General features: G+C 42.9%; 1 protein-coding gene across 1 annotated transcript in view; it reads left to right on the top strand.

The window, feature by feature from the left end:
• The first annotated feature begins 12,655 nt into the window (after nucleotides 1–12,655).
• The window catches only part of LOC132820603 (NXPE family member 3-like), a 65,456-nt gene continuing 55,259 nt past the window's right edge, over nucleotides 12,656–22,852 (top strand). Inside the window, exons 1-3 of the mRNA XM_060832808.1 lie at nucleotides 12,656–12,688; nucleotides 21,324–21,544; nucleotides 21,859–22,046. Coding sequence (XP_060688791.1) covers nucleotides 12,656–12,688; nucleotides 21,324–21,544; nucleotides 21,859–22,046 — 442 coding nt within the window. The remainder of the gene's footprint in view (nucleotides 12,689–21,323; nucleotides 21,545–21,858; nucleotides 22,047–22,852) is intronic.

Here is a 22,852-nt window from a genome sequence, read left to right as displayed (position 1 = left end):
GAAAAGGTTACAAGCATGTCCTTCAAGAATTTTGGAAGCATGTTTTTGATGATTGTATTGTAATATTTTAAATATAGATCTACCAGCAGCATTTATCTTTAAAAAAAATGGTTCTATGCCAACATTCCAACATTGTGCAATTGTGGCTTCGGTTACAAGTATCAGCAGGTTATTTCCTGACACTTTCAAGGGGAATGCTGAGTGGCACTGGGTAAGCTGGCCAGGTATGTAATGTGTCTGTCCCTGTTTCTGAGTCACCAGTCACTCTGTCCCTTACTTCATATCATCTACAATGAATGGTTAGGGCAGAAGTTAAGAAAATGGGCAAGAGAGAATGTTTTGCTTTCTGTTCCAGTCCAAGACCTGTTGTGTTCACACATTATGGGAATATGCAAATATTCAAGGAACCAGGTTGTAATACAGATGTGACCAGAAACCAATTGCGTGTGTGATTGCAAACTGATGCTTTGTGTAATGCTGGTTGTTGAATCCTACCCAGCCCTAGTTTGTCCTATACTGTGTATATGTTGTTACAAATATGTTTTGTATTTCAAGTTGCTTGGTGGACTCAAATAACTCCACAGAGGCAGGTATCCCATCATCAAATCCCCTTTTATTTTCACGTTCATAGTACATGGACTGTGAACAGCCAGCTCAGAATCAGAACTTTAAATGAACAGATTGCTTGAGACTCCTGTTTATTTTTTTCCTTTCTTCTTTAAACGATGAAGTCCCTGTATACGTCAGTGCCTGTGATGCAGGAATGGTATATAAAACTTTAATTGAAGTATTCTTTTAATTCAACATGTTTCCTTGGTATTCCTCAGTGAATCATAGAATCCACACAGTGTGGAAGCAGGCCATTCAGCCCATTGTGTCCACATCATCCCTCTGAAGTGCATCCCACCCAAATCCACCAGCTTATGCTATCCTTGTACCCTGCGTTTCCCAAAGTGAATCCGCTGAGTCTGCACATCCCTGGACACTATTGACAATTTAGTATGACCAATCCATCAAACCTACATATCTTTTGACTGTGGGAGAAAACTGGAGCATCTAAAGGAAAACCACGCAGACATGTGGAGAATGTGCAAACTCCACACAGACAGACAGTCACTCGAGGCTCAAATTGAATCCAGGACCCTGGCACTGTGAGGCAGCAGGGCTAACCACTGAATCACCGTTCCCCCCGTAAAATCCCAACAGCATTTTGAAAAACTTGTTCCGATGTTATTATCCACTTCTGGAGCAGGTGGGTCTTACACCTAGGCCTCTTATGTCTAGAGGTAGGGACAGTACCACTATGCCCCAACAGCCCCTGGGAACCCTGTATTTATTTATTTATTTATTTGCCCCAGCACCCATGGTGTGTGTGTGTGCAGGTGTGAGACACAGTGAGAGACACAAAGTGCACGAATCTTTATTTAATTTCCATCACCAGGAAGATAGGAAAACACCTGAGTGACCTGTGACAAGCAAGCCCGTCACATCAAAGGGCAATGCTGTGTGATCAAACAGTGAAGGGGAGAGCAGGGACTAACTCAGAAGAGAGTTAGAGGGGGAAATGCTGCACTCCACTCCCTGCGGCGCAGGACCCCTGTTTTTTTTTATATATATTTTTTCTTTTTAACCCACACACTACCGCCTAACTGCGGTAGTGCTTATTTTTCCCCCAGCACCCATGGTGTGTTTGGGCAGTTGTGAGACACAGTGAGAGACACAAAGTGCACAAATCTTTATTTAATTTCCACCACCAAGAAGATAGGAAAACACCTGAGTGACCTGTGACAAGCAGTACCCTTCACATCAAAAAGGACAATGCTGTGTGATCAAAAAGTGAAGGGGAGGGCAGGGACAAACTCAGAAGAGAGTTGGAAGGGGAAATACTGCACTCCACTCCCTGCGGCGCAGGACCCCTGTATTTATCTATAATCCGGGATTCCCTGATTGGCCCAGGATGACAGCCCCACTTAGGAAACTCATACTCATACACAGTGAGATCCATCTGGCCAATCTGCTTCAATCACTACACCTGACCCCTTGAAGTTCAGGGATCTAGGCCTGTTTTTTCTCTTGTAGTTTTTCCTGTGATATCTTCACCCCAGTCTTGTTCCCCCAGCATGGCAGTGTGTGTACCAGACCTAGAGCATCTCAGTAGAATTTCCTCCCTTTCTTCAGATGGTAACAGTAGCGAGGCTGTGATATTGGCTGCATCTATCTCGGCCTCATGACACTTGATTGAGGGAGAGAAGCCACAGCCTTTCTGGTGTTCTGAGGGCCAGCGTATGTTTTGCTCCTACCCTGTCTGTGAGGTAGCAGCTTTTATGTCCATGTTTGTTCAGGTCAACCTCACTAACCCGACGTTGTACATCATGGGAGCCCACATCGTGCCAATTCCGCCTCATACCCATGCAGGGCCATTCCCGTAGTTTCGACACCAAACTATGTCCTCTGATGTAAACTGTCTCTCTCACTTAGAGGTGGCCTGCAGCAGGATTGCAGTTAAGTGGATTGCCACTGCTAAATTGTCCTGTAGTGTCTGGGGATGTGAATACAGGGTTATAGAGGTATGGTAAGGGCCTGGGTCTGGGTGGCTTGCTCTTCAGAGGGCTGATGCAGACCCAATGGGCCAAATGGTCTCTTTTAGCACTGTAGGGATTCTATGATTTTAACCTGGCAACTGATAGATCATGGGTTGGATCATGACGGCCAACTTGTGAGGGCAAGTAACAAGCTCCACATACTCAGCAACCATTTATTTCCTAACATTGAGTTTGGGTTTTACTGCAACCAAGCAGCTCCAGACACACAAAGCCTAGGTGAGGAGAAAGTGACTGTTCCTGTAATCAGTTTTCTAATGAATATGTTATCACGGGACCTAAGAATATTGAAGTCAATGGAATTCAGTGGGAAATATATTTTGGGAGCAGCTGGGACCCAGGGAGATAATGAGGAAAGAGATCAATCTGGGACTGGTACAGTTGAGAACAGAAGCGAGTCAAACAGTCAGGGCAGGCAGGGGCAAGGTAGGATACATAAGTGAAACTGCATTTATTTCAATGCAAGGGACCTTTCAGGGAAGGCAGATGAACTCAGGGCATGGTTAGGAACATGGGACTGGGATACCATAGCAATTACAGAAACATGGCTCAGGGATGGGCAGGACTGGCAGCTTAATGTTCCAGGATACAAATGTTGCAGGAAGGATAGAAAGGGAGGCAAGAGAGGAGGGAGAGTGGTGTTTTTGGTCAGGGATAATATTACAGCTGTACTGAGGGAGGATATTCCCAGAAATACATCCAGGGAGGTTATTTGGGTGGAACTGAGAAATAAGAAAGGAATGATCATCTTATTGAGATTGTATTATAGCCCCCCTAAAAGCCAGAGGGGAATTGAGGAACAAACTTGTAAGGAGATCTCAACTATCTGTAGGATTAATAGGATGGTAATGGTAGGGCATTTAAACCTTCCAAACATTGACTTGGACCGCCATCGTGTTAAGGCTTTAGATGGAGAGAAATTTGTTAAGTGTTTACAAGAAACTTTTCTGATTCAGTTGTACAAATATACCTACTAGAGAAGGTGCAAAACTTGACTTACTCGTGGAAAATGAGGAAGGGCAGGTGACTGAGGTGTCAGTGCGGGAGCACTTTGGGGCCAGTGACCATAATTCTATTTGTTTTAACATGGTGATGGAAAAGGGCAGACCAGATCTAAAATTTGAAGTTCTAAATTGCAGAAAGGCCAATTTTGACTGTATTTGGTAAGAACTTTCAAAAGCTGATTGGGAGCGGATGTTCACAGGTAAAGGGACGGCTGTAAAATGGGAAGCCTTCAGAAATGAGAAAATGAGAATCCAGAAAATGAGAATCCAGAAAATGTATATTCCAGAAACACTGAATACCCTGTCAATATAACAGACATTACTCTGAACTACAGACATTCTATACTAGGATTCCAGAATGCTAATGCAGACTCTTCACTCTCTCGAAGGCAAAGCTACAAATGGTGGGAAAAAGTGGTGCCATAGATGAAGGTGAAAAACCACCACAGAGAATTCTGAATCTTGGTTTGCCCTTTCAGGATATAGTCAAAGAGGAGGAACCCACTACTCCACTTAATAGAGTTAAAAATCACACAACACCAGGTTATAATCCAACAGGTTTATTTGGAAGCACTAGCTTTCTGAACACTATAACCTGGTGTTATGTGATTTTTAACTTTGTCCACCCCAGTCCAACACCAGCTCGTCAACACCATTTAATAGATTTAGATCATCCTGAACACTTCAATTTGGGCAGTGTTGTTATGCAAATCCCTGCTAACTGTTTTAGGACAAATCATTCTTTCGAAGAAGATCAAGAGCTAAAGTGGCCTGCTTATTTAACCAAACATCTGCTGGAAATGCAATAACAGCTACTGTAATCACCGTTAGTAGTAATTGTGCCCTGTTGAACCACTACTCAGAAGTGGGAATAATATTGTCTATTATTTCAAACACCAATGGAAGTAAATGAAGCTTTAAATAATCCTCCAGTTACCAAAGTGCTCACAACGTCTGAGATGGATTACATCAGGGAGTTAGAAAAGAATCTTAAATCATGTAAGAAATCGGTCTCACAACTCCAACATAGATCAAACACTGTTCTGTGTTATTCCATGATTCAGTACTTTCCACTTGGAAAAAGCTTAATTTATTCCTGCTTTTTGTTTTCTATCTGCCTTCCAGTTCTCTCTTCATATCCGTACACGACAGCCAATCACGTGTTCTAATATTACTTGCTAACCTCTTTTATTGGACATTATTGTAAGCCTTCTGAAAGTCCAAGTAAACCACATTCACTGGCTTCCCCTTATCAAATCCATGCATTAAATCATTGAAAGATTCCAGTAAATTTGTCAAACATGACTTCCCTATCCAAAGTCCATTCTGACTGTGTCTGACCCTCTCCCTGTTTTCCAATTAATCAGTGACTGAATCTTTTATAATGGACTTTAGCACTTTCCCCACTATCAATGTCAGGACAAGTGGCTTGTTGTTCCCTGTTTTCTCTCGACTTTATTTTCAAAATTGAGAGGTCACATTAGCTAGCCCCCGATCCATAAGAATTTTGAAAGATGACCACCAAAGCATCATTTTTAGGGCGACTTCTGAAGACTGAATTATTCAGCCTAGAGAATTTATTGGCCATTAATCCCAACAATTTCCCAAAACCATTTCCCTAGTAGTACTGATTTCCAACGATTCCACCTTATCACTATACTCTGTTTTCCACAACATATTTGCAATGTTGAGGCATCCTCCTTTCTGAGGATAGAATGAAAAATGTGTATTGAATCAGTCTAACATCTGTTTGTTACTGATGTGTACCATGAGAGGCTGTTCACCCTCTCATCTCAGAATATCCTGTAACTGCTCTGAAATGTCCTTGACTGGAGAACCAGGGAGGTAACAGCGGTAGTGCCTCCCACCCACCCTCCTCCTCTAATCTAATAATAAGACCCATTGTGGTAAGCAGGTAAGTGCTGCATTTTTCTTGTTCTATTGTTTGGACCTAGTTTTTTTTTTAAAGGTCACTTTTAGAGGCACGGCAGTGAAGGTAGTGCAATGTTCCTCTTGCATATGTTCGCGGTGAGGGATGCCATAGTCGTCCCTGCTGATTACACTTGCAGGAAGTGCACCCATCTCCAGCTCCTCCAAGACCGTGTTAGGGAACTGGACCTGGAGTTGGGTGAACTTAGGATCATTCGGGAGGCAGAGGGGGTCATAGATCGGAGCTTTAGGAAAGTAGTAACTCCAAAGACTGGGAGGAAGCAGCCAGTGCAGGCACCCCCTACGGCCGTTCCCCTCAAGAACAAGTATACCGTTTTGGATACTTGTGGGGGGTCGACTTACCAGGGGTAAGCAATGGGGTTCAGGCCTCTGGCACAGAGCCTATCCCCGTTGCTCAGAAGGGAAGGGTAGAGAAGAGCAGAGCAATAGTCATTGGGGACTCGATAGTTCGGGGCACAGATAGACGGTTTTGTGGGGGCGAGAGAGACTCACATTTGGTAATGTTGCCTCCCAGGTACAAGGGTACGTGATGTCTCTGATCGTGTTTTCCAGGTCGTTAAGGGGGAGGGGGAGCAGCCCGTAGTCGTGGTCCACATTGGCACCAACAACATAGGTAGGAAGAAGGATGAGGATGTTAGGCAGGCTTTTAGAGAGCTAGGTTGGAAGCTCAGAGTTAGAACAAACAGAGTTGTTGTCTCTGGTTTGTTACCCGTGCCACGTGATAGAGAGTCGTGGAATAGGGAGAGAGAGCAGTTAAATGCGTGGCTACGGGGATGGTGCAGGAGGGAGGGATTCCAGTATCTGGATAACTGGGATTCTTTCTGAGGAAGGTAGGACCTCTATAAACAGAATGGTCTACACCTGAACCTGAGGGGTACCAGTATCCTTGGGGGGAGGTTTGCTAGTGCTCTTTGGGGGCATTTAAACTAACTCTGCAGGGGCAAGGGAACCTAGACTGTAGCTTTAGGGTGCAGGACCTGGAGTGTAGGGAGGTTAGGAACATGGCATCAATCTCGAAGGAGGGTGCCTGTAAACAGGAAGGGTGGCTTGAAGTGTGTATACTTCAATGTGAGGAGTATACGAAATAAGGTAGGTGAACTTGCAGCGTGGGTTGGTACCTGGGATTTCGATGTTGTGGCTGTTACGGAGACATGGGTAGTACAGGGCCAGGATTGGCTGTTGCAGGTTCCAGGGTTTAAATGTTTTAGTAGGGTCAGAGGTGGGGGTAAAAGAGGGGGAGGTGTGGCATTGCTTGTCAAAGATAGCATTACAGCTGTGGAAAGGACGATGGATGAAGATTCGCCATCTGAGGTAGTTTGGGCTGAGCTTAGAAATAGGACAGGTGAGGTTACCCTGTTAGGAGTTTTCTACTGGCCTCCTAATAGTCCTGGAGACATAGAAGAAAGGATTGCGAGGATGATTCAGGAGAAGAGTGAAAGTAATAGGGTGGTTGTTATGGGGGCTTTAACTTTCCAGATATTGACTGGGAAAGCTATAGCTTGAGTACGATAGATGGGTCGGTGTTTGTCCAATGTGTGCAGGAGGGTTTCCTGACACAATCTGTAGACAGGCCAACAAGAGGTGAGGCCATACTGGATTTGGTTCTGGGTAACGAACCACGCCAGGTGTTAGAATTGGAGGTAGGTGAGCACTTTGGAGACAGTGACCACAATTCGGTGACTTTTACTCTAGTGATGAGAGGAATAAGTGTGCACTGCAGGGCAAGAGTTATAGCTGGGGGCAGGGAAATTATGATGCAGTGAGGCATGACTTAGAATGCATTTTTTGAAAAAGTAGGCTTCAAGGGAAGGGTGCAATCGATATGTGGAGCTTGTTCAAGGAGCAACTATTGAGCGTCCTTGATAAGTATGTACCTGTCAGGCAGGGAGGAAAGGGTCGTGTGAGGGAGCCGTAGTTTAATAAGGAATTGGAATCCCTTGTTAAAGGGAAGAGGGCGGCCTATGTAAAGATGAGGCGTGAAGGTTCAGTTGGGGTGATTGAGAGTTATAAGATAGCCATGAAGGATCTAAAGAGAGAGCTAAGAGCAGCAAGGAGGGGACATGAAAAGTCCTTGGTTGGTAGGATTAGGGAAAACCCAAAGGCTTTCTATAGGTATGTCATGAATAAAAGAATGACTAGGGTAGGAATAGGTCCAGACAAGGATAGTAGTGGGAAGTTGCGTGTGGAGGCTGAAGAAATTGGGGAGACACTAAATAAATACTTTTCGTCAGTATTCACTCAGGAACAGGACATTGTTGTCGATGTGAATATTGAGTCATAATTAATTATAATGGATGGCTTTGAGGTATGTAGGGAAGAGATGTTGGAAATTCTGGAAAGGATGAAAATAGGTAAGTCCCCTGGACCTGATGGCATTTATCCTAGGATTCTCTGGGAAGCAAGGGAGGAGATTGCAGAGCCATTGGCCTTGATTTTTATGTCCTCGTTGTCTACAGGAATAGTGCCAGAAGACTGGAGGATAGCAAATGTAGTTCCCTTGTTCAAGAAGGGGAGTAGGGATAAGCCTAGTAACTATAGGCCGGTGAGTCTCACTTCTGTTGTGGGCAAAGTCTTAGAGAGAATTGTAAGGGATAGGATTTATGAACATCTGGATAGGAATAATGTGATCAAGGATAGTCAGCATGGTTTTGCGAAGGGCAGGTCATGCCTCACAAACCTTATTGAATTCTTTGAGAAAGTGACGAAGGAGATGGACGAGGGTAAAGCGGTAGATGTGGTGTACATGGATTTTAGTAAGGCATTTGATAAGGTTCCCCATGGTAGGCTACTGCAAAAAATACGGAGGTATGGCATTGAGGGTGAGTTGGAGGTTTGGATTAGGAATTGGCTGGCTGGAAGAAAGAGAGTAGTAGTTGATGGTAAAGGTTCATCTTGGAGTGCAGTTACCAGCGGTGTTCCGCAAGGATCTGTTTTGGGACCATTGCTGTTTGTCATTTTTATAAATGACCTGGAGGAGGGGCTAGAAGGTTGGGTGAGAAAGTTTGCAGATGATACGACAGTCGGTGGAGTTGTTGACAGTGAGGAAGGATGTGGGAGGTTACAGCGGGATATAGATAAGCTGCAGAGCTGGGCAGAAAGGTGGCAAATGGAGTTCAATGCAGCTAAGTGTGAAGTGATTCACTTTGACAAGAGTAACAAGAAGATGGGGTACTGGGCTAATGGTCAGATACTTGGTACTGTGGATGAGCTGAGGGATCTTGGAGTCCATGTACACAGATCTCTGAAAGTTGCCACCCAGGTAAATAGTGCTATGAAGAAGGCATATAGCGTACTGGCTTTTATTGGTAGAGGAATTGAGTTCCGGAGTCCTGAGGTCATGTTGCAGTTGTATATGACTCTGGTGCGGCCGCATCTGGAGTATTGTGTGCAGTTTTGGTCGCCATACTATAGGAAGGATGTGGAGGCACTGGATCGGGTGCAGAGGAGGTTTACCAGGATGTTGCCTGGTATGGTAGGAAGATTGTATGAGGAAAGGCTGAGGCACTTGGGGCTGTTCCCATTGGAGAAAAGAAGGTTTAGGGGTGACTTGATAGAGGTGTACAAGATGATTAGAGGTTTAGGTAGGGTTGACGATGAGAACCTTTTTCCACGTATGGAGTCAGCTATTACGAGGGGGCATAGCTTTAAATTAAGGGGAGCTAGGTATAGGACAGATGTTAGGGGTAGATTCTTTACTCAGCAAGTCGTGAGTTCATGGAATGCCCTGCCAGTAGCAGTGGTGGACTCTCCCTCTTTATGGGCATTTAAATGGATAGACACAGGGAGGATAGTGGGCTAGTGTAGGTTAAGTGGGCTTGGGTCGGCACAACATCGAGGGCCAAAGGGCCTGTACTGCACTGTATTTTTCTATTTTCTATTCTATGTTCTATGTAACATATCATCTGGAGTCTTGTTTGTTGCCCCAGAATCTGTTGCCCTTATAATTGGATTGCCCCATCACCATGGTTTTGCGACATTTATTCCCGCCCAACCATGCAGCAGTGTCAGACATTAACTGAAACAGTGATTACACCCGAACAAAATTCCTTCACTAACTCTAAGTTGGTTTATGCACGATGATTACGCAAGACACAAAATAGGTACCCACCTTTTCACACCGAGTCGCTTTCCTTGAGGTTCCAGCCAGCTCCTTTATAAGATCAATGCCATAGCCCAGGTAACAATGCTCAGCCTGCCATAACCACAACTTGTGAAAATAACATTTACTCATTTACATATTTGACCATGCCATAGAGCAGAGTTAATTCAGCAATTTTCCTTTTATTTTATACAAGTTCTTCTTGAGCAAACATTTGCCAGGTTTCTTCCTCGGATTCTTTCTCTCCCTGAACGGTAATGTCCAGGGTAGAGCGGGCCTGTATAAATGTTAGTGAACCAATCTAAGTTATTGACCAAGAGTTACGGGAGATTTCAATCCTCTAGCCTTTCATGACGAACAGTTAAGGTAAAACGAAGCCATCTGAAGTTTCCAACTCTGAATTAGAGTCAGTGCCCATCAGAAATTTCAACTTTCCATGAGATTCCCACATGGTCAGTGCATTTGGACGTCTGAGAAATGCATCTTTCTGAGTTCATCCAGACTCTCACTGTCTGCTCACTGGAGGATCTGTGCCAGTCAGGTTTTGGCCCATTGTGACCATTTAACTTTACGGCTTTGCTTTTCTATATCACACTTTGTTGATAATAAAAAAACTTTATTTTGCGATTCACTATTGCCCCTGAAACTATGATGAACCAACTGAAAAAAATTTGGAACGGCCTCCACTCAGATGCAGAGCATTTTGTTTGGGTTGCAATTCATGTGCTTTTCTTTTCAGGCATAAATCTTCGAGGATGTGTCTCCAGCAAGCCCTTGCTTTCACCGGCTGGATTTTATTATCAGGATCAGTTGATGTCAAGAAACTGTAATGTTCGATGTTTCAACACTCCTGCAAATATTACAAACTTCTCCGTGGGAAAAACGTTCACATTTTTGGAGATTCCACTATACGTCAGTGGTTTGAATATTTGACAGAATTTGTACCAGGTGACGTTTATCCATATTTCCCATGGATTTTGAAATAATTTGCTTTATGTGTTACATATAATCATTTTTTAAAAATTCCCAGGCATTTATGCTTTCCTCGACATTTGTAAAGTCAGTCAGCATTTCGACACAGCATATTTAAACTGCAGTGAAGCAGCTTACATTTGTATATCATCTTTATTGTAGTAAATTGTTCTGAAGTAGTACAAAATTAAGAGAGTAATAAAGCAAAATTAAATGTGAAGCTCCATCAGCAGATATAAAGATAGATGGTCAAACAAGGCAACGGTGAGGGGTATCTCAAAGGAAGAAAATGAGGTCAAATGTCAGAGATGCTTACAGATTGAATTCCAGATCATAGATGACTAAAGCCCTGACCATCAATGGTGTAGTGATTAAATCTGGGACTGTTCTAGCACCCTATAGAGATAGGAGTACAGCCGTCTCAGTGCTGGGGTGATAAGAGATAAGTTATGATGAGATGTAGATGACAGTTGTAAAGTCAAGTTTTTGCTTGAGCATGGGCCATTGCAGGTACATAGATGCGATCGGTGAATAGGATTTGTGGCAAATAACGTCAAGGCAGAAGGATATTTCACTATGAATGGGGTTTGTGGGAATAAATTTGAATGATCTAGTGTCAAGGTCACTATAGCAATAATGAGGGTCTCGCGAGGAGCTGAGCTGAGAAATTCTTTTGCACCTTTTCTCTCCCTGGGTCCTTATTCTGTAGCAATGTTCCTGAGTTCAAGATTCCCCCACGAATGGACACACCTTCACATCATCTACCCTCTCAAGCCCCAACAGAATCGTGCATGTTTCAATATGACTGCTCCTCATTCTTCTGAACTCAAAAGAATGAACGCCTAACTGGCCATTCTTGATGTGTCAACCTCTTCCCCGCAGGACTCAGTCGAGTGGATGTCTTTTTGACTGTCTCCAATGCCAGTACATCCATTTTTAAAAGCAGGAAGCAGAATGATACATACTACTCCAGACACATCCTCATCAACACTGGATACTGTAAAAAGACTAAATTTAAATTTCAAACCCCCAACAACACAGGTCAAAATTCCATGAGCTTTCTTCATCCAGACTGAACCTGCATTATAAGACCTTGTGTTTCATGCACAAGAACATCCAGATACTCCTGAGTTGTGCATCTTTAGGTTCTCTCTCCATTTAAAAATACGTCTGCCTTTTGATTCTTCGAATCAAAGTGCATGACATTGCACTTTACTGGATTCAACACACTCTATCAATCTATCAATCTTTGCCCACTCACTAAACCTGAGATAAGACGTTTGTAATATTTTACACTGAGTCTCATATCAGTGGTCGGGGAAATAATGGAAAATATTTGGAAGGAAAGAATTAATTTACACTTGGAAGGTTTGATCAGGGAGAGGTGGTATGGCTTTGTCAGAGGGAAGTCATGCCTAACAAAGTTTTCAAGGTGATGATCAGGTGTGTAGAAGAGGGCAATGCAATTGATGTAGTTTATATGGATTTCAGCAAAGCCTTTGACAAGATCCACATGGGAGACTTATAGAGAAGTTAAAAGTACATTGGATTCAGGTTAACTTGGCCCATCAGATCAAAAATTATGTTTGGGTAATATTTGTACAGAAATCCTAACTATTCCTTCATCACCAGCACCTATATTCTTGAAATGGGTTCATGAAAGGGAGATAATCTTTAATTACTTGCCTGGAATTCATTGAGGACATTGCGAATGCAGTAGACAACAGGAAACCAGTAAAGGTGGTGTATCTAGATAACCAGGAGGCATTCAGCAAGGTGCCGCACAAAAGGCTGCTGCATAATATAAGGGAGCACAGCATTATGGGTAAAGATTAGCATGGATAGAGGATTGGTTAACGAACAGAAACCAAAGAGTAGGGATAAAAGGGTGCTTTTTTTTTGGTTATCAATCAATGACTAATGGTGTCCCTCAAGGATCAGTGTTGGGACCAAAATTGTTTACAATTTATATTGAAGATTTGGAGTTGGGAACTACGTGTAGTGTGTCAAAGTTCACAGATGGCACGAAAATGAGTGACAAAGCAAAGTGTGCAGAAGGCACTGTAAGTCTGTAGAGGGTTATAGATAGGTAAGTGAGTGGGCAAGGATACAATGATGGCATATGTGAGGTCATCCATTCTGGTAGGAATAACAGCAAAATGGACTACTATTTAAATGATGGAAAATTGCAATTTGCTGTTGTGCAATGGGACCTAGGTGTGAATCACAAAGAAATTGAATTGCAGGTGCAGCAGGCAAATTAGAAGGCAATTGGAATGTTGTCCTTCATTACTAGAAGGATTGAGTTTAAAAATGGGAGTTTATGCTGGAGCTGTATAACGTGCTGGTGAGACCACACCTGGAGTACTGTGTGCAGTTCTGTTCTACTTATTTGAGAAATGATGTACATGTACTGGACGGGTTGCAGAGGAGGTTCACATGGTTGATTCCGGAGTTAAGAGGATTTGCTTATGAGGACAGATGGATTAGAACGGGACTATACCCATTGGAATTTAGAAGAATGAGGGGGGATCTTATAGAAACATAGAACATTGTGAAGGGGATAGATAAGATAGAAGCAGGGGAGTTGTTTCCACTGGGGGTGAAACTAGAGCTAGGAGCATAGCCTCAAAATAAAGGGGAGCAGATTTAGGACTGAGTTGAGGAGGAATGTCTTCACCCAAAGGGTTGTGAATCTGTGGAATTCCCTGCCCAGTGAAGCAGTTGAGGCTACCTCGTTGAATGTTTTTAAGGCCAAGCGATAGTTTTTTGAACAATAAAGGAATTAGGGGTTATGTGAACAGGTGGGTAAGTGGAACTGAGTCCACATAAAGATCATAATACCATAAGACACAGGAGCACTGACTCTGACTTCTTGTGCATCCCCGTTTCCATTTGCTGCACCAATTGTCCTGACCATTTAGGCCCTGAATTCTGGAAGTTACAATGTAAACCCCTCTGTCTTTCTTCTCCTTTTTTCACATTTGCACAGTCCTTCCCACCTCTTTGATTCAGCATTTAATCATCACCATTATAGCTCCTTTGTCTCTGTTGTTTTGCCATGATTGTGCCTCTGCTTGACAGATATTTGGATGTTCAGGTCACTGTATAAATGCAAATTGTTTTCACATAGTTGACCATTCCACTTTTGATGCTCATTGTCTTGTTTGGGAAGTGTGAAAGTGTAAGTTCTAAGGGGATATGTCATAATGTAGTTTTAGTTTAATTTACTTGTTTGCCCTGTTTCATTGATGTTAAACCTACAACATGTACCAGCAGCTAATAGAGTCACCACATTGCATGTAATTTACCCAAATGGCCATGTCTCAAACTCTAAGGGCAAAAGACTTCATTCCAGTGACAGGTCAATGTCTTCTTTCGGGAGGTCTTTACCACAGTCTGGATATCCCAACCACATTATCAGCATCTACCTTTCCTAATTATTTTCAATATTCTGGAGAGTTTAGAGAGATTATCTCTTTAGTCAAAACTCTAGAGAATGTAGAACTAGTTTGTCCAACCTTTTCTTCAGGATGATCTCCCTAAATCATTGAAACAGGAAATCTGGGGAACCATTGTTGTACCCCTTCTTTGGCAATGCTATCCTTCATGAGATAAGGAGACAAGAACTGCAGACAGGTGCAATCTAAAAAAGGTCATACGCAAATGAAACAAGATTCATCACACTTGTACTCAAATCTTCCAATGATAAAGATTAATACGCTGTAAGTTTGTTGTATCTGCATGTTAACCTTCAATGACTTAATAACAAGGACACTCAAATCACTTTGGACTAGTCTCACCATTTAAGAAATTCTCTATACATCTGTTCTTCCTAGAAAAGTGGATAACCTTATGTTTTTCTGCATGATATTCTGTCTGCCATATTCTTGTCCAATCACGAAGCCTGTCGAAATCCTTTTGGAAGCACCTTACATCATCTTCACAACTCATGTGCCTGTATAGATTTGTATCATCTGCAAATTTGTAAATATTACATTTGTTCCCCAACTTTAAATCCTTGATATAATTTGTGAACAGCTGGGGTCAATGACTGACTCTAGTCAATTCAAGAGTGACCCATTTATTTACTCAAGGGTTCCTGTCTGTCAGCCAATCCTTAATCCATGCCAGTACATTATCTCCCCGATCACGTGCTTTAATCTTGCCAACTAACCTCCTTTGAGGAAATGTTTATCAAAAACTTTCTGAAAATCTAAATTATATGACATCCATTGACTCCCCATTGTTAATTTAGTTTGTAACATCTTCAAAACATTCCAATAAGTTTGTCAAACATGATTTTCTAATTGTAAATCCACGTTGACTATGGCCACATCAGATCATTTTGAGCCAAGAGTCCACTTACCACATCCTTTATGATAGATTCTAGCATGTTTCCTGCTACAGAAAGAAGGTTGCTGGGTCTGTAGTTCCTTTCTCCTTTTTTAAATTGGAGGTTGACTTTTGGAAGTTTCTAATCTGCGAAAATCACTCCATAGAGTCATAGAGCTATAGAAATGTACAGAATGGAAACAAACCCTTCGGTCCAACTTGTACATGTCAACCAGATATCCCAAACTAATCTAGTCCAACTTGCCAGCACCCAGCCCATATCCCTCTAAACCCTTCTTATTCATGTACCCATCCTGATACCTTTTAAATGTTGCAATCATACCAGGCTCATTAGGCATGGCTGATTTATCTTTACATTTAGATGTTTGTGTATTTGAAGAACGTATATCTGTTGTAAACAATGTATCTTTTCAAATACCAGCTATTGCCTGTCTACTGGCATAGCTTTTGGTGATTTGCCCAATCTAGCCAATTTACCACTCATACCCTCTTAATTTCCTTTGCTCAAATTTCAAACTCTAGTTTCAGAAAGAACTATGCCACAGTCAGATCTCACAGGGTCCATTATAGTAACATTATTAATTAGATTTTCTTATTACATACGACTAAATCTAAAGTAGCCAATTTCTAATTGATTGTGTTATGCTAAAGTTCAACTGAGGAGTTGTGAATGGTATTAATTGCACATTTGACAGTGAACATTCCCACTTTTGACCTTATGATGGAGGGAAGGGCATTGATGAAGCAGCTGGAAATGGCTTGTCCTGGGATATTTCACTGAAGAACTGGGCTCTTGTAATGCAGTGGGAGTATCCCTACCTCTTGACCAGGAGACACAGATTCAAGTCCCATCTCCTCTAGATGTATGTAATAACAGATCATGTAGAAAATGTTTATCTTGAAGAATTCCTTACAGACATGTCATGGAAATCAGATGCTAGACCACCACCAACTATACTATTTTTCCTTTGTCCCAGATATGATTCTAATAAGTGGAGTGTTTGTTTTTTTGATTCCCATTGATCCCAGTTTTGCTAGGCTCCTTAATGTCACACTTGATCAAATGTGACCACGATATAACGTGCATTCTTACTATCGCCTTACCCTTAGTTTCATTTTAGATTCATTGTGAGTGGTGTTTGGAGATTTATGGCATTTACATGCACTTAAATGAAGTCATCTGTGAAAATTTAGGCGATGATGACCAATGGATCAACTATCTTGACAGCCATTTCCTTCAAATCCCTGGGTGCAGACCATTCAGTTTTAGGCACTTATCAACTTTCAGCCCCATGGACTTTCTTGGATAACCTTCTTCCTGATGCTAATTTACGTCAACTCTACATTCTCCCTAGTAATTGGGATCTCTAATTTGAGAGATTCCTTGTTTCTTTGTCAAGGAAAACAGACACAAAGTCATTAGCGGCAATTGAATAGGTACATGGATAGGTGCTTTAGCTAGGACAAATGTTCGGCACAACATCGTGGGCCGAAGGGCCTGTTCTGTGCTGTATTGTTCTATTTTCTATGTTCTATCTATGATTGAAAACAAATTTGACTTACTGAAATGCTGCCGGGAACAATCCTGGACATCGATGGGAGCCCAGGCACCATCTCCAAATGACTGGCCTCCTGCCCTTTCTCTCTCACCCCACATTTTCCCTGGAGTTCTACCCAGAGGTGTACCCTAAACTCCCCTTCCCAAGATAATCTCTCCAACATTGTCCTGTACAGGGCAAAGGTGGAACTTGTCAAAAAGCTGCAGTAAAAAATGTGTGTGTGTGTGTGTGTGTGTGTCTGTCTGTCTGTTTGTGTGTGCTATTTTGAGACTCACCCCACAAAGGCAGCAGCAGTCTTACTGTTGGCGTCCAGTCCGATTGCCCTGGTGAAGGGGGCAGGGGCTCACGCATGGTGTGCTGCTGCCTCATCTTCTGAACAGGGAGCAGACTTGTCAAGTGCTTCCTGTGGCAATCCCATTGCACTAATGGGGGCGGGGCCGGGAGGCTTCAGCAATGCTGCAGGTCCTTTCCACACAAGTGTGTGTCTGCTCAGAAACAAGCCCTGAGACAGAGAGAGGGAGCAAGGCAGGCAGAGAGAGGAAAAAGGAAACTTCAAAAAACACTGAGCCCCAGAGGAGAGGCATTGAATCAATCAACCAAATAATCAATTATCCAAATGAAATACTGCCCGCACATCTCATTCGGATAACCAAGGTTCCTCTGTATTACTACTTCTGACCACTTTATAAGCCTTTCCTTTTAATCTTATTCAAGCTTTCACTTCCTTTGACAGCCATCATTGACTGAGCACTCTTGAGTTTTTGCACCTTGAGGGAATGTGTAGTTGCTGTAAGCCATAAAGTGGCTCTTTGAAGTTCATTCATTGATTATAGAATCATAGAACCATAGAATCCCTACAGTGTGGAAACAGGCCTTTCAGCCCAACAAGTCCACACCAACCCTCTGAAAAGCAAACCACCCAGACCTATTCCCCTGTCCCATTACTCTGCATTTTACCAGACTAATGCACCTAAACCACACACCCCTGATTACTATGAGCAATTTAGCTTGGCCAACTCACCTAACCTGCACATCTTTGGTTTGTTGGAGGAAACTGGAGCACTTGGAGGAAGCCCACACAAACACTGGGAGAATGTGCAAATAAAAATGTGGGACTCAATTAAAATATTTACTTGAGTGAGAGAAAGAAGAATTTTATTACTTGGACCAGGAATAAATAAAGATGTAACATCTAACATTCAGATTGTATATACAGTCATGGTCTTTCATTTATTTCCCATTCTAGCTCAGCCAATCTGTTCCTCAGGCTTTCATCATTTCCTGTTCTTAACACTCCTGCTTCAGAATGATGCACCTCACTCTCAACATGATGTAAAAATACATCATATTATGGTCACTCATTCATTAGTGTCCTTTTACAGTGAGATTATTAACTATCCACTTTTCATTGGAGAAGTCAATTGTGGAGCATAGAGGCAGTGTGCTGAAATACAAAAGGGGAACAAAAAGGTTCCGTTGCCATAGTCCTCCCATCCAGAGGGCTGCTCTCTCATTATCGAGATAACTGGTGGTGGTCTAACCTGAGGATCACCACACCTCAGGCCAGGGGAGAGGTTGAGAAGGTGAGTCCTTCGTGGTAACCTCTGTTACCAAAGCGATGAGGATGGAACCCTCATGATAATTAAACTGAAACACAAGTCCCAATCTATTATGGCGGGAGTAGAGATTCCCTTCTAACAATTAAATCCAAAACATCCAGAGAAGCTTGCCTCACCCCTTGTAATCTGTTAAAAGTGTGGTTAACTGAAAGGCATCCCTGATACTTTATAAGTAATAAGTAACAATTTATTTATTTAATTATAACAGCGAATAAATTAACAGAATTACTAACAAACTGAACAATTCCTCCCTAACTACTAACTATTCCCTGACTGAACTCACTTCCACTGGCATGTCGTTCCAATAAATACTTTTGATGAGAACTCGTCTACTGAGGCAGTATGGGCTGTGGTTAGAAACAGGAGAGGAGAGATCACACGCTGGGAGTTTTATATAGGCCTCTGCAGAGTTCCAGGGATGTGGAGGAGAGGATTGGTAAAATGATTCTGGGTAGGAGTGAAAAGAACAGGGTGATCATGATGGGGGACTTTAACTTCCCCAACATTGACTGGAAATGCTATAACTCTAGTATGTCGGATGGATCAGTTTTTGCCCAATATGTGCAGGAGAGTTTCCCATATCCCTCTAAACCTTCTAAATCAGAGTATTGAGTACAGGAGTTGAGAGGTCATGTTGTTGCTGTACAGGACATTGGTTGGGCCTCTGTTGGAATATTTCATGCAATTCTGGTCTCCTTCCCATCGGGAGCATGTTAAGGAACTTGAAAAGGTTCAGTAAAGATTTACAAGGATTTTGCCAGGGATGGAGGATCTGAGCTATCGGGAGAGGCTGAACAGACTGAGGCTGTTTTCTCTGGAGCGTTGGAGGCTGAGGGGTGACCTTATAGAGGTTTACAAAATCATGAGGGGCATGGATAGGGTCAGTAGACAAGGTCTTTTCCCTGGGGTGGGGGAGTCCAGAACTAGAGGGCATAGGTTTAGGGTGAGAGGGGAAAGATATAAAAGAGACCTAAGGGGCAACCTTTTCACACAGAGGGTGGTCGTGTATGGAATGGGCTGCTGGAGGAAGTGGTGAAAAGGGATCTCTCTGGGTATATGAATAGGAAGGGTTTAGAGGGATATGGGCCAAATGCTGGCAGGTGGGACTAGATTTATTTAGGATATCTGGTCGACATTGATGAGTTGGACCGATGGGTCTGTTTCCATACTGTATATCTCTGTGACTCTATGACTCTAAGTAATGTGAAAACAATAAATTAAAACTTCGTCTCTCAAAGTTCATACAGAATGTGTCTTCCAGGATACTCTGACTTCTCCACTATCTCTCCAGTCTTGCTTCAGCTGATCTCAAATCACAAATGCCTTTTTTCCACTGTTCCTGCTGTCAGTGATGTTTTGTCTGTTATTTCTTTTGTCTGGAATATTAGCTGAAGAGGCCATGGTACCTTTGATTGATAGATGGTGCTTTCTCTGAGGGGTGAAAGTTGGTGTCTTCAGATGGCAGTTGGCACTCTCCAATGTTCCAAACGCCCTCATCTTTTATACCCTCGATGACATTTTTTTACACTTGAATTGGTTTGAGGTCATCAAAGCAATCACATTTAAATATAATTGAGTATAGGTATCTAGAGTCTGGTTTAAATTAACTGGCTAATATTGAAGCCGGTTGCTTTAACATCAAAATGAGCCTAAGGTTCGCAATCACACAACCAACTGATACACATTTCAAATTCCAAACTGTCAGTAATCTACAGCTGCTCACGGACACATTTATCAGTGTAAAATTCTAAGCTTACAAAAACACTTTACCTCTTAAAGGGACCATACACTCTTTCCTCCCATCATTTTTACTGAACAAATTCTAGCTTCCTGCCTTTCATTTTGCTAGTACTCTGCACATCTTAATAATGCCACAGCCAATACAGAAATTGAACCCATTCCGTTAGCATTACGCCTTGCAAACCAACTATTAAGTCAATTGAGCAAAGTGACCCCTAAATAAAAAGAGGACCATACTTGTGTCAGGGGACCGGTCGATATATAAGCATGGGAGACAATAGCCCATTAGGTAGGTCGAAGTATAAGCATGGCAGACAACAGACTATCGGAAGGCAAAGGATGCAGCAGGAGAGGTTGGATTGTCAAGTTACCACCAACCCGGCTTTGATGACAGGGCAGTGTATCATGATGTTTGACATCGCTGACCTGTAGACAGTTGTGTTTCTCAGCAAACTCATGTGATAGAAAATTGTGTAATGGAAGACCATCATCAAAAATCACACTGTGAAAGATCACCAAAAGAAAATCGCTATACCGTTCAGTAGAAAGTTTACGATATCCAAACAGTATCCACAATTTGTTTTGACAATTTGTGTTGACGAAATGCACAGTGTACCAGACTGACCTGTAGTTGTCTTTGTGTTTGTGAAGGGAGCAGCCTTCACTTGTGATCAGTGTGGGCCCTTCAAGGGGCAATTTCATTAATCAAGCAGTTACACAGTACAGGCTAAAGACAATCATTGTAATCTTGTCATTCGACATGTGAACCACATGCAGTGACCAACCTCATTCAATACAAATTTTGGTGACAAACCACCTTGAGCATATCATTGATCACTGCAGCTCAATTATCGTCACCTCTGTGAACCAGAGGTAATCACAGAGGTAATCTTTAATGTAGGCAAAAGTGAGGACATCAGATGCTGGAGATTAGAGTCAAGATTAAAGTGGTACTGGAAAAGCACAGTGGGTCAGGCAGCATCCGAGGAGCAGGAAAATCAACATTTCGGGCAGGAGTCCTTCATCAGGAAATATTTAATGTGTCATTGGTGGCCATAACTCACAGAGATAATCCAAAGTCTCATTGGCTGCACAAGGGATACATAAAGCTGTTTCCATCTCATATTGAACTCTGCATATTTGACAACATGCTCTTCTTGAGTGATGTGGGTATTAGAGGAAACAAAGTTTCTGACCACACTTACAACCTTCTGCTTTATTTGTGTGATGTGCCATCCACTGCAAACATCAGAGTATTGTCCCTATGTCAATGATTTGTGTAGATGCATTCCATGAACCTTTTTGTCAGAGATCAATATATTTCAAATTTATTGAGCACTGTGATAAAATATCATTTTTCTGTGAAGCAAATACTGACTGCTCATATTGCTGAGGAGTTGTAATGTTTCTTACATTCTTCACAGAGGTTCATTGGAACCATTCGCAATGGGTCTAGGCACAGCAGTTGTTCTTGTCATGATGACTATGGCTGTGACACAGTAAAGGTGCAGAGTTATTGTGAAGGACCAAATATGCAGCAAGCCCAGAACCATCAGCAACCAGCAGCAGTTGCCAAACAGCCTCCACTTGAAGACACACAGCTACACGTCCCTTCAGTCTGCAGAGGACATTCACTGGGCCCAGAGTCAGTCTTCCTGATGGTCATTTCGTCCAGATAAATGGAGCACAATCCCACCATCAAATGAGGATGTCCCAGACACCCGCACAGGATTGTCAACTGCTGGAGTAGGGCTTATAACCTTAAGTGGGGGGTTGCCATCCGATCCCCAATGGGCAAAGACAGTTCCATTAAACTCTTGTGTGATTGGCTGATTCCAAAGATCCACTGGGGACCTATGTTGGATCTTTCCACCCTTACCCCACAAATGTGTCACTGTGGTTACCAATGTAACTTGTGCAGGATTACATCACTTCATCTTGTTTCCCATGATGCTACAGCCCAACTGTTGGGCTTGCAAACATAACTGGCTTGCCCCAGGTGCAAAATGCCATAGACTGTACAGATATGATGCTGAAAGCATCATATCATAATGTGCTTGACTTCAACAACAGAAAACGTTGGTCAGTGCGTAAGTCTGGGATCCTAGAGATCTGTGCTAAGTATGCTGCTATAACCTGGATAACTTGTAAGTTCTTGCTTCCTTTCAAGGGATGGAAGACTTTTAAGGATGGTTACTGAGAGACAAGGAGGGAGGACATCTCCACAACACACGCATGAAACAACCCCACTGCCCTGCAGCTGAACACTTAAACTCCCCCTCCCACTACGCCCAGGACATGCAGGTCCTGGGCCTCCTCCACCGCCAAACTCTTACCACCCAATACCTGGAGAAGGAACACCTTATCTTCCGCCTTGGGACCCTCCAACCATACGGGATCAATGTGGATTTCACCAGTTTCCTCATTTTTCCTTGCCCAATCTTATCCCAGGTCGAACCTTCCAACTCAGCACTGCCCTATTGACCTGTCCTATTTGTCTATCTTCTTTCCACTTATCTGCTCCACCCCCTTCTCCGACCTATCACCTTTACCCCCAACTTGATTTACCTATCAGATTGTAAAGAGCTGCAAATGTGTTGCTGGTCAAAGCACAGCAGGTTAGGCAGCATCTCAGGAATAGAGAATTCGACGTTTCGAGCATGAGCCCTTCATCAGGAATAAGAGAGAGAGAGCCAAGCAGGCTGAGATAAAAGGTAGGGAGGAGGGACTAGGGGGAGGGGCGATGGAGGTGGGATAGGTGGAAGGAGGTCAAGGCGAGGGTGATAGGCCGGAGTGGGGTGGGGGCGGAGAGGTCAGGAAGAGGATTGCAGGTTAGGAGGGCGGTGCTGAGTTGAGGGAACCGACTGAGACAAGGTGGGGGGAGGGGAAATACCTATCAGATTCTCAGCCACCTTACCCCAGCCCCACCGAACTGCCATTTATCTCTTCAGTC

The sequence above is a fragment of the Hemiscyllium ocellatum genome, chromosome 12 (assembly GCF_020745735.1).
Source record: "Hemiscyllium ocellatum isolate sHemOce1 chromosome 12, sHemOce1.pat.X.cur, whole genome shotgun sequence".
Lineage (NCBI taxonomy): Eukaryota > Metazoa > Chordata > Chondrichthyes > Orectolobiformes > Hemiscylliidae > Hemiscyllium > Hemiscyllium ocellatum.
This window is presented reverse-complemented; position numbering and strand designations above follow the sequence as displayed.